Source organism: Gossypium arboreum, chromosome 10 (assembly GCF_025698485.1).
Source record: "Gossypium arboreum isolate Shixiya-1 chromosome 10, ASM2569848v2, whole genome shotgun sequence".
NCBI lineage: Eukaryota > Viridiplantae > Streptophyta > Magnoliopsida > Malvales > Malvaceae > Gossypium > Gossypium arboreum.
In genome coordinates this window covers 125,475,546-125,488,513 of record NC_069079.1, presented here as the reverse complement: position 1 = coordinate 125,488,513, position 12,968 = coordinate 125,475,546, and the positions used below count along the sequence as shown (strand labels likewise).

The 12,968-nt window shown below is 28.6% G+C and overlaps 2 protein-coding genes across 2 annotated transcripts; one reads left to right on the top strand and one right to left on the bottom strand.

The window, feature by feature from the left end:
- Window positions 1–3,693: 3,693 nt before the first annotated feature.
- LOC108451311 (F-box protein At2g39490-like) lies at window positions 3,694–5,457 on the top strand. The gene is made up of 3 exons (XM_017749015.1): window positions 3,694–4,488; window positions 4,850–5,002; window positions 5,110–5,457. The coding sequence occupies exons 1-3, from the start codon at window positions 3,694–3,696 to the stop codon at window positions 5,455–5,457; spliced, it is 1,296 nt and encodes a 431-aa protein (XP_017604504.1).
- A 2,928-nt stretch (window positions 5,458–8,385) lies between these two features.
- On the bottom strand, window positions 8,386–9,671 carry LOC108452003 (aquaporin TIP1-3). Its single transcript, XM_017749729.2, has 3 exons — window positions 9,424–9,671; window positions 9,046–9,296; window positions 8,386–8,959 (listed from the first exon to the last, which is right to left on the bottom strand). Exons 1-3 carry the CDS (start codon window positions 9,554–9,556, stop codon window positions 8,585–8,587), a joined length of 759 nt encoding a protein of 252 aa, XP_017605218.1. The 5' UTR covers window positions 9,557–9,671; the 3' UTR covers window positions 8,386–8,584.
- Between the last annotated feature and the right edge of the window lie 3,297 nt (window positions 9,672–12,968).

Genomic DNA, 12,968 nt, shown 5'->3' with positions numbered 1-12,968 from the left:
TTTATAATACTTTATATTATGTTATTTTTATATTATATATAATTTATAACACTTTAAAAAAATAAATGTATACTAAATATATATACTCTAATGTAAACATTAAATTAATGTTAAGGTGACTAGATAAAATTTTAATAAATAAATAAATAAATTAAAATAATTAAATACTAAATTAAAATAATTCAAAAATAAAATGGGTGGGACTAAAATGGGCTTGGGTTAGTCTTTTTATGCCTATATTTTAGGTCATGCTGGGTTGAGACGAGCCTATGCATAATATTAACATACTTTATTCTTGTCCAAGTCCGGCCTAGCCCATGGGCAGCTCTAGATTCAATAATTTAAATAAAAATATTTTAATAATTAAGTGACTATTTTATAATTTTTTAAAGTAATTGAAACATAAATTTATTAATAATTAGACAATTTACTTGATATATTTATATATAATCCTTTCTTGTTTTCAGTAATATGTTGGTTGGATGGTTGACTTTGATTCTATATACTAAAGCTTAAAATCATATATTAAAGAATGGGAGGTGTTGAGTGTCACATCCATGGGAAATTAAATTTTGATGGGAGAAGTTTTAATTAACTTGTAGATTGTAGAAAGAATTGAATCTGAGAAATGACTTTAACTATCAATCAAATACTTTTCTATTTGTAGTCTTGTATTTGAATTTTAGAAAGAATATTGAAATTTATGTGATGGGAAAAAGATAGCTGTTAAAATATCCTTCAAGTCCCTGTATTTATTATATGTTTAGAATCTAGTCTATTTACTTTTATTTTCAAGAATTTAGTCTCTTTACTTTTGGATTTAAAAATCTAGTTCCAATTATTAATACGGTTAAAAATCTTTTGTTAAATTCAAGTCCATTGCAATGTTATTTCTTTTGTTATATGGCTATCAAATCAGTATTTTTATTATTTTAAAATATCATATCAATAAATTTAACGAAAATAAATTTAACAGTTTGAACATTTTCACTTGAATTTTAAATTTAAAAAGTAGATAAACTAGATTCCTGAAAGTAAAAAGTTGAAGGATGAAATTCTAAATATACAAAAAAAATACAAGGACTTGGAGTCTATTTTAACCAAGAATAAATTTTAGTCATCCATGTTGCGGGAAATCTGGGTACCGAATGATGCACCAAAGGACGACACAGCATGGTTACATGGCTCCGAGAAATATATATATATATATATTTTAATACAGTATTGGGATGAGGGAGACTTTCAATTCTTAACTCTGGTGGGCTTCATTACAAAATCCTTCAAATTATATTTTTATTCACTTAAGTACTTAAAGTTTTTTTATCAAAATTAATATTTAAATTATTAATTTTATCTTATTTTATTAAAAAATACGTCATCAAATAAAAATGATATTGTGATTTGAAATAAAATGAGACAAAATTAATAATTTAACTATCATTTTTAATAAAAAAACTTTAAGTTTTAATAGTAAAATGAACAATCTTACAACACAAATATAGAAACAAATTACAACTACAACAAAATACGATAAATCCAAATTTAACTTGGCCCCTGATATGATTTCTTTTTTGTTAAAAATCATTTGAAGACAGAGGCTGATGGGTGCTATCACAAATGAAGATATTGTTATAGATGATGGCAGCAATGGCGGCTCCAATGAAGGGATGGATGAAATATTTGGAGGCAAGTTTGTTTTCTGGTTGCTTTTGTGGCTGAAATAATGACAGTACTTTATATTTTAAGTGTTGGCAAATTTTAGAATAAAATTATTGGGCTATTAATTTTAGAATAAAATTATTTTAGATGTATAAAGTTCGTATTTAAAGACTAGTTGAGTTGAAATTGAAAACTTGAAGTTTGATTTCTTTTGGCTCAAGACAAATTCCTTGTTAAATAAGGAAAGTCACTTTTCATATTTTGAAGGCATTGGAATAAATCGAAACTCTTATAGAAGTAGTATCTTGTATTGATTTTTAGACTTCTTCAATTTTGTCTAGGTCAAATTGAACATTAAGAGAACTGAGACCTTCAGAGATTGATAGAGCATAATTTGTTCAGGTTAGGAACGTTTTATGTGTGCATTATTTTTGTAAGCAATCAAGAGAGTCTCTTGAATTGCAAGACTAAGCTTTTGAGAGAGAAGCTTAGAGTGAGAGTAATCTACTATTTATATAACGGTGAGATTGCTAAATTAATTACTGTTAGACTAATGCTAGGACTTAAATCATTGGTTTTACTATAAGAGAGGTAATGCATCATTGCTCCGGGTAAAACCCCGCAAACGTAAATTAAGGTCGAACTATATAAATAATCTTAGTGTTCTTTATTGTTAATGCATTTTCTGTTTCGTAGTCGAACTGTGCATGGCCACAGTTTCAAGCATCATTTTAACCATAATTTTTGTTTGTCAGGCAAGTGCATCCCCTCCATTTCTTCAATTGATATCAAAGTCTTACACTTAATACAAATAGTGTTTATTCTTGATAATATTTAAATTTAAATGATGGAGAAAAAATTATTTATTTGTTAGGTCATTAAATAGAATTATAAGCACGATTCAACACGTTCAAACTCATAACGGTAACATTGCTAGTGTCAACCAAAATAAGACTCAATCGGTAATATTTTAGATTTAAAAGAGTATACGTAGTTAATTTATTATAGAGTTTCTATGTAGTTTTGCCCTCTAAACTTGTTCAAAAGTACTTAGTTAGTACCTAATTTTTTTTTTTTGTACCTAATTGGTACCAGAGCTTACATTTTGTCACCTAAGTTAGTACATTTACACTAACACCGTTAGTTTGTATCAGCGTGGTACCGATAGCCAATCTGGTGGTGGCACATGCAGCCTTTTAGTATGTCATGTGTTGAGCATAAATAAAAATTTTAAAAATATTTAAAATTAAATAAATTAATAAATATATATAAAAATTTTGTCCAAGTTCATTCTAAATGTGAAAAAATTATATTTTTTTATTAATTTATATAATATTTTATAAATTTTTAAATTTATATATGCTACATGGCGTACTAAAACGTTGTCATGTGCTACTAATGGATTGGTTATAAGTATCATGTCAGCAACTAACAATGTTAGTGTAAAGGTACCAACCTAGGTGACGGATTACAAGTTCAATTACCAACTATGTACAAAAAGAAAATCAGATACAAACTAAATACTTTTGGACAAATTTAGGGACAAATTACATATTAACCTTTATTTAATTTAATAATATTCTAATGTTTTATTAATATAAACAATATTGAGAATGAGAACGAGTGTTTTCTTATAATAATTCTATGTAAAAATTCAGATTTTTATAAGAACAAATTAAAATCAATTTTATAAAAAAATAATAAAAATATATATATATATATATATATATATATAAACTCAAGAGTTTGTGTTTGGTTATTATTAACACTTTGATACAGCATTTCCTTCCAATTGTTTAGCATAATTAGAAAATTTTATCGAAATCAAAGTTGCTTGTGATTTTTGAATTTGACTAAAGGTTAAAAGTAAGCAAACCCCATAAAGAAACTTGTATATAAAAGCTCAAAGTAATCAGATAAGCAGCTGAGATTGATTTGCAATTGATCTCCATTTTTGCAAATCACCCAAGACAATCAAGCAATATGAGAAGGGGCTTCCAACATCTCCAATTTTGAGTACTATAGAGAGTTGTCATGGAAGATTTCATAAGTAGTTTACCAGATGAACTACTTTTCCACATAATTTCTCTACTTCCCTTTGAATCTGCAATCCAAACCATTTTCCTATCAACCCGATGGAGATTTCTATGGAACCTGCCATTGGTTCAACATGGCACCAAAGAAGATGTTCCCTCTGCAGTTTCTGGGTTCATTGCAAATTTTGATGAACACAATCCAACAAGGAATACCAGAAGATTTCGGTTCCATTTCGGGGAATACGGTCTCTTATCAGCCATACTTGCACCTAACAATAAGCTTCACCTTCATTTCTCAGATGAAAACATGCAAAATCCAAAACATTTTAGTTGGCAAATAGAGTTGAATAACCCCCAAAATCTCAGTGACCATCAGCCAACTCCCTCTACTTTCTTCATTAAGACCCTGAATTTGACATCAGTAAACCACCTTAGCAGTGAAGCAGTTTCGTGTATGGTCTCGAAATTTCAGCTTCTTGAGAACCTGAAAATCATTGGGTGCCATGGATTGGAATCAATGAGCATTGATTCTGATACAAAGCTTTTGAGCTTAACCATCTTTGATTGTCCACACTTAAAATCTCTCCATATTAGATCCTATAAACTTAGGACCTTTTTGTATAGAGGGAAATTTCCATGGTTTCTGCCTGAGTTTCATTTCAACCTTGGAAATGCCATGCTTGATTCTAGGCAAGGCCCTGCTTTCAATACCTTCAAAACATGTGATTTTGATCGAGTGCTGCTGACCATCAAGAATTCTGAAATTCTTACCTTGTGCAAATGGACTTTTGAGGTATGTTCTCTATTTCTCCAACTCTAGTTTCTAGTCCTAACTAATAAAAAAACTCTATTTAGTTTAATTGATTCATACATTCACCTCTAAGAGGTTGACATCAGTTTAAGATTTGAGTCCAGAAATTTATAACTTATTTTTTATCAAATTATGTGACTTCCAACATGATTATAATGAAATAAAAATAACTAAACTAAAATTCATTTGATTCGTGCAGTAATCCTTAAAAGGTGGAATCTAATAAATTTTGACATTTAAATCTTAACATTTTTATATCAAAATCGATAACTTTATTAATTAAAAATATATTATATTATGTTTTCTTGTTATTGAATGTAATTAATTTTTTTTCCAAATACAGGCATTAATTTGTCCATCGCTATCATCTTTTTTCCAATTTTATAAACTAAAGGAGCTATGGTGGATCGATAATTATTCAAAGGGATTTTACAATTGTGATGCTTTAATCACATTTTTAAAACTTTGTCCTTCCTTAGAGCTACTCTTTGTGACTGTAAGCTTAATTTTCCTTTCACTTTGAGTGTGTGAAATTACTTCATTTAATCATGAATTAGACATAGCACTGCAATTTTCCTTTCACTTTGATCCTTACCTGTGCAGATCGATCACAATAGCTATGTCATGCCAAATGCAACTAAATGTTCCAAGCAAGTGAGCAGATGCACAAAATTACAGCATCTCAAAGTGGTCAAATTGGAAGGGTTTGACAATCAAGATAATGAGATTTTATTGATGGAACGTTTACGAGATGTTATTACCGTCGAGCCATTAATCTTATCGACATCGAACGGAATATGTCTCCCAAACTTGATTAGGGTCCCTTCTCATGATTCTCACTCCCGAACGATGTCTCATTCATTAGTGTCACAAGAAATGTATTCTTATAAGTTCGTTCAAGTAAAACACAATAATCAGTTATGTCCCAAACATGGTCACATAAGTTTATAGGGTTACGAAATCATAAGTATAGATTCCAACACTATTTTTATAATGCATTTTTTTGTTATATAAATTCTACACTTTAAAGATATATACATAGTTAGTAAGATCATGGGAATTAAAAATATCCACCTTTTTCCTTGTTTTTCTTCAAACTTTTTAAAGTTGAATACTTAAACAGGAGCAATGAAAGCATACGACTTTTCCCTGTTTGGTTACCGGGAAAGTAAGTAGAGAAAATGTAAAGAAAAGGGTGTGCTACATGTTTGAAGATGAAGAGAGAGAAAATATGTTCGTAGGTTTCTTTTTTTAGTGAGTCTTTTTTAATAGCAAACGCAAAGTCAAAATAAATAAATAAAAATAGAGAGGGAAGAATTGGATTATAAATTTTTGGAAAATTAAAATTGTCATATATTAGTTCCCAATTTTACAATATCTATAAGAATTTAATAGTAATTTTATCATTTTTGGGATCAAGACCTCTTCTTCCTCTCTAGAATTATAGAAGTTTTCATAGACTAAGCTAGACTTAGGTGTAATATTTACTCATTTTATACTTGTCCAAGTCCAACCGGACCTGAAATATGAGTCTAAAATTTTATTTAATTTCGTCCATATTAATTATTAGTTAACCCAAATCTATTTTAGGCTCGCCTATATTATCTTTTACAATTATTTAAAAAATAATTTAAACAAATCTATTTTTTTGTCTAAATTTTGAGTCTAATATTTTTTCTCAAACCCTATTAAATTTTAGATAAATCTTTGGATTTAGATGATTGACCCAACCTTTGAATAGGTTGTACTAATTGATCAAATATCCAAATGTGCACTTCTTTTTTAAGTTTTCCTCACATTAAGGAATGAGATAATATATATTTTGGTTTCTGAACTTGTTCATTTGTACCTAATTGGCCATTAAAATTTTTTTTTATTTAGTTGGTCCCTAAACTTGTATTCCGTCAGTCAAATTAATTCTTCACACTAACACTGTCATTTTGTGGTGACGTGACATTTCTATCCTATCCAGTGGTGCCACTTGACAAACATAATTTATTTTTTTATTTTTTTATTTCTTAATTTATGTTTGTCATGTGGCACATTAAAAGATTACTAAGTGGGACTACCGAATTGGCTAGTGTTGTCACGTGGCAGTATCGATTTAACTTATAGTACTACGTTAGCACACTTAATGATGTTAGCGTAGAGGTACTAACTTAATTAATGAAATACAAATTTAAAAATTAACTAAATCAAAAATAATTAAAAGACCTACATATATATATATATGAACAAATTTAGGGGGCAAATTATATCTTAATATGTGTTGAGTGTCACATCCACGAAAAGAAATCTGATGGGAGAGGTTGAATAATTTACTTGTAGAAAGAATTGAATCTGAGAGGGAAAAATGTATAAGTTTATATATACCTATAGGAATGTCCTATTTACATGACACATGTCCAATATTTTATTTTCTTTACATAAGAAGATAATATTAGCTAAATTTGAATTTTAATTTCTTTAAATTGTTATGATTCAATCAAATCTATTGCTTATATGATATATGTCCAATGTTTTTTTGGCTAAATTTTAATTTTAATCTCTTTAATTTTATGGTTAAATTTTAATTTTAATTCTTATATTTCACTTAATTTTCTTTTTACATGAAAAATAATGGTTAAATTTTAATTCTAATAAACCTAGTTAAATTTCAGTTTTGATCTTTATATTTCTCTCAAATCAATAGCCTAAGGCCTTCCTTACATGACACATGCCCAATGTTTTCTTTTTCTTTATTTGACATGAAAGGATAATGGCTAAATTTCAATTCTAATCTCTTTAATTTTTATGGTTAAATTTAAGCTTTGATCACTATATTTCAATTAAATTTGAGATTTAATTTCTATACTTTAATTTTAATATAATTTTTCAACTTGACAATGTCATTAGTTAGTCAAAATACTTTATTCGATTAAAATGCTTACGTGAATTTTAAGAATTGATAACACCATTAAAATTCTCTATTAAATTCAAGTCAATTATAATTTCATTTTTTTGTTACATGGATACCAAGTGAGTATTTATTTTCAATTTTCAAAATGTTATACCAACAAATTTGATAGAAGAATTTTAACAATGTTTTTAAATGAACCTAAAATTTTAAATTTGAAAAGTAGAGGATTAAATTCGAAAATAAAAATATAAATATTAAATTTCAAATACGTACAAAAATTTTAAGCATATTCTAATATTTAATTTTTATTATATAATTTAATAAAATAAATAAATAAGTAAACCAATGCTAAACATGAATCAAACCATACTCATTAATTATCAATTAAATACTTTTTATAGAGTTTTGATAGTCTGATATTTGAATTTTAGAAAGAAGAGGAAGAATAATTTTAGTCATATTTGTTGTGGGAAATTTGGGCATTTTTTAGGCTTAATTATAAAATTGATCCTTAAATTATATCCTTTTTTTTCATTCAAATATCTAGAAAATTTTGTCAAAAGTTGTTACTAAACTATCAATTTTGTTTTATTAATTAATATTATGATTTGGGGTAAAATGAGACAAAATTAATAATTCAATTACTTTTTATTAGAAAGTTTTAAATACCTAAAAGGGCAAAGTGATAGAGGGTTAATTTTGCATTTAGGTCACTCTTTAAAGATGGAATGGTTGATGTTTATAAATAAGATGTTCATAGATATTTTGAACAGTGGAAGATAGTATATGGCTCCTGCAGGTAGATAGATATCTGGAAACAAACAACACAATTCCTGCAAAGTGAAAGCTTGTGTTGTCTTGTTTTTGAAACAGCTGTCTTTAATTGAAGAAGTTCATGGACAACTTGAAGTGGGAAACTTGCAATGATGAAACTATTTAAATAGATTAAAATTCGAGTGAATGTGTGATACATGTACGTGTTTAACATAATCAAAAACTTAAGTGGGATTCAGTAAAATCAAGAGGCTTTTAAATGCTCATACAACACAAATTTGAAAACAAATTACAACTACAACAACTCTAAATTCATTTCCCTTTTTTTTATTTTCTTTTTGACCTAAAAATGTCAGAGAGAAACTTGGCCCCTGACATGAATTTGTCTTTTTTTTTTTATTATTATTAAAAATCATTGGAAGGGAGAGGCTGATGGGTGCCATCACAAATGAAGATATTGTCATAGATGATGGCAGCAATGGCGGCTCCGATGAAGGGACCAACCCAATAGACCCAATGGTTAGTCCATGTCCAGCTGACAACAGCAGGACCGAATGAGACTGCCGGGTTCATCGAGGCACCATCGAAAGCACCGCCAGCCAAGATGTTGGCAGCAACTATGAAACCAATTGCAATAGGAGCAATGATCCCCAAATCTCCCTTTTTTGGATCCACTGCTGTGGCGTATACCGTGTAAACTAGGCCGAATGTCATGACGATCTCGAAGATGAGCGCGTTCCAGGTGGATACACCCGAGGATAGCGCGAAAGCTGATGTTTCCTACAGGTCATCGAAACAAGCAATATTAAGCATTAAACTAATACTTTTTTTTACATGAAATTAAAGCTATGGATATGAGAGGTTACCATTCCACCGGTGGCAAACTTGAGAAGCAAGCAAGCGACAACGGAGCCTAGCAACTGCGCAATCCAGTACCAAAAGCTTCGTAACAAAGTAATGTGGCCACCGATGAATGCCCCAAAGGTGACAGCAGGGTTAACATGACCACCTGAAATGTTTGCACCAACCGAAACCGCCACAAACAAGGCAAAGGCATGTGACAATGATGCAGCTACCAGCCCCGCTGGTGTGCTTGACCCATTATTCGTTAGCTTGTCTGCCATCAAATAAAACATTAGCCCCTTAATAGTACTTATTTGTTAGATTAATAATTTTTTCATTTTGAACCTTTAATCATCCATTCTACGTGAAAATAACAAAAGCAAATGAATTTTGAATCTTACTATAAGCCATCCCGGACCCTTCTCCGGCAAATACAAAAATAAGCATGGAAAAGAATTCAGCCAAAGCCGCTTTTATCACAGTCGGATGGCTGGCCTCTCCCGCTGTCCCAACCGCAATTCTATTCATCGGCATTTTTACTCAGCCTAAATTTTCTTTGATCAAAACAAGTTTGCTACTTTGGTTTCTAAGAAAGTAGCTTTTGTGTGTTAAAGTGTTTAATAAGAGGTTGAATTTTAAATATATCTAAAATAACGGCTAAGTAACCGGTAATGCAGGTACCCGGTAAAAAAGGAGCACAGTGGAAGAGCAGGGGGCCGTGGTTTTTTATGCCACATGTCGGTGACTTTACAGCTAATGAGTGGGACCTCTGATTGCCACTTGTGTGGCTGTGATTGATTGTAGTTACGTGGAATTCGGCTTGATAGCCGACCCAATGATGCGGTGGGCCAAGATGATAATTGTGTGGTGTGTGGTCCATTGAGAGTCTCGTAGAGGCGACCGAGATGGGCGGCTAGGAACCGACCATTTGAATATTCTATATCACAACGTGCAATTATTGTGGGCCCATAGGGATAGGCTATTTAATGTGGTTGTAAACGGACCCACTAGAATGCAACCCCTAGTATTGAGTTCCAGGGATGAAAAACCCCGGATCCGATGGGTTTTGATCCAACTCAATTTGATTAGGTCGGATTTTTTAAACCGGATTTTAAGGTGAGTTTATGAAAAACCAGCCAGCTTTGTCACAATATAATTATTAAAATATTCTTTTATATTGATTTAAAATATATAATAATAAAGTTTAGCTTAAAATATTGAAAAACTTTTCAAAAATCAATTAGGTCTTAGTTGAAAAGTATAAATAATGAGACCTTTAACTCAAAAGTAATAATTAATTGAGTCTTTCGAATTGTCATTTTCATTAAAGGTCTCTCACGGACTATTAAGTGTTAACGTAATGGATGATGTGATAGATGATATGATGGTTGACATGAAAATTTTGATGATGTGGTAGTGACATTGAGGGTTTAATTGAAGTGTTATTAATTTTGAGATTATATAAAAATTTTGATGAATTATAGAATTTTTATAAAAATAACTAAAATGAAAATATTAAATTTATTATAAAATTTATAGAAAATTATTAAATATTATAAAATTTTAAAAATTACTAAATGTTATAAAATTTTATTAATATGCTATGAAATAATGAAAATATTAAATAAATATTATAAAAATCTAGAAATGATAGAAAATTATATAAAATTAATTAAAATAATAAAATTTATAAAATTAATAAAAAAGTTAGAAAAACTTATTGAAAGTATAAAAAGTTGTAAAAGTTAAAATATATATAAGAAAATTATAGTTTTTTTTAAAAATTTGAAGGTTTGGATTAAATTTTAATAAGGGAGCTTGAAATGTGATGATAATCGACTTGGATGGGGTGTTGAGTAAAAGGTTCAAGAAATAATAGATTTAGTGTGTGGTAATTTAAGGTAAGTAATGAATAATGGTTTTGATTGAGGAAACATGATCAATGCACGTTGATAAGGATGGTTTACATTTTGACGTGGGGCAACATGTATGGGAAAACAAAAAAATGAGTAGTAATTTTATTAAAAAACTTAAAACTTATTATAAATTACTATAATAGTATAAATTTTTTAAAATTATAAAATATATATAAGTTATTAACTGTTATAAAAAATTAAAATTATTGCTTTTTTATAAATTTTTATTATTTTTATAATTTTTGAAAGTGTTATATAATCCCTAAAAATCAATTAAGCTCTCCTAAAATACTTAAAAAGTCAATTAAGACCTCGTAAAATAATAATAATAAATCAATTAAGCCCTCCACGCCAATCGTCATGTCATCAAAATTTTCATGTCAGCTACCACGTCAGCATTTAATAATCTACTAGGAGCATGAATAGAAACGATAATTCGAAAAGCCCAATTGATTGTTATTTTTGGATTTAAAGTTTAATTGATTACATTTTTCAGCTAAAGACCCAATTAATTTTCAAATTATATCCGAGAAAGCCTTTTAATACTTTAACGTAAAATTTATATTAATATTTGGTTTTGTATAATTATAGCTAAAAAGCTATTATTAAAATAATAAAAAATTTAAAATTTGTGGCATATTAAATCGAGTTAACTTTAATTTTTCGACTTGGGTTGAAAATTTAAATAAACTTAAAAGGAGAAAAGGAAAGGAAGAAACCAAAATTATTGGTAGGGGGACAAAATGAGATGTGAAATGTAAATGTTACACCAACCCCCAAAATTAATAATGTAGAGTCAGATCATATTGGACCGACCATCTCCCCAACAAAGAGCTTCTGGTACAATCAATTACGTCTTTTTGTTAATAATTGAATTTATTTTCCTTCTCCACATTTATTCTTTTTCTATGATTGATTTTATTTCATCCATCGTGCAATTTTTGTTGATTATTATTGAACACTTGTCTCCTCACGTCTCCAGAAAGACGTAATAATTTATTTCATTAATTCTTTGTTATAATTTACGTGACTTGAATAAAATATTATGATTTGCCCATTTTCCTCCCCAGTTTAGGGTAATAATTTATTTTAGATTCTATTATTAAAGTTATTCATATGCCAAGTCAAATTAAGCTGGGAAATTATATAGTCATTCATGGATAGCTGAGGCACACTTTTAAAAATATTAAAATATTTCTATATTTTTATAGTTAAATTTAAATAAAAATTTTAAAATTTATTTAATTTAAATTTGAGTTAGACCAATTAAGTCACGTGAGCTACTCAGTTTATGAACAAATCTATATTGGAATAATGAGAAGCAATTATAAATGTGAGATTAAGCTTTACGATTATTATATACATTTTTACTATGTTGAAATTAGAGATTTATTCTAACTACTTTAATTTGACATTATTTAATATATTAGTTTTATAATGTTATTAATAAATCCAAACTAATACCGACAAGTGTTGGGTGTAGTGGTAAGACAAATTACAAAATTGTTGAGAAGAACAACCATAAATCTTAAGCATGGATTATAAAACGGACATAGAGAACACAAAAAAAAAATAAGTCCCAATAAAGAATACTTTTAGTTGATGTCATTAAAGTAATAAAATATTTTTTTAAAAAAGAAAATTAGTTTTAAGCTTTTAACTGATATGTAAAGGCGAATTTAGGGGCCCTTAAAATGGAAATTTTGTCATTTTGACCCTTTAAATTTTAAAAAATTTAAATTAGTAAACGTAAAATTATATTTTAATCCCATTAAAAATAATAAAAATTTATTTTAATTCTTTAAAAATTATAAAGACATAGACAATTTAATTTCAATCCCCCTAAATTTTTTTCTTAACTTTAACCCTGCTGATTTGTAAATTGATTATTATTTCTTTTCTAGAGGGTTAGGGTGAGAGTTGTCCAAAATTTAACTCGAAATTGATGTTAATTGAAGACTTGAGCACAAGTCCTTTACCACTCTATTAATAGCTCAATAAACATATACATTAATGCTAGTTACACGTTC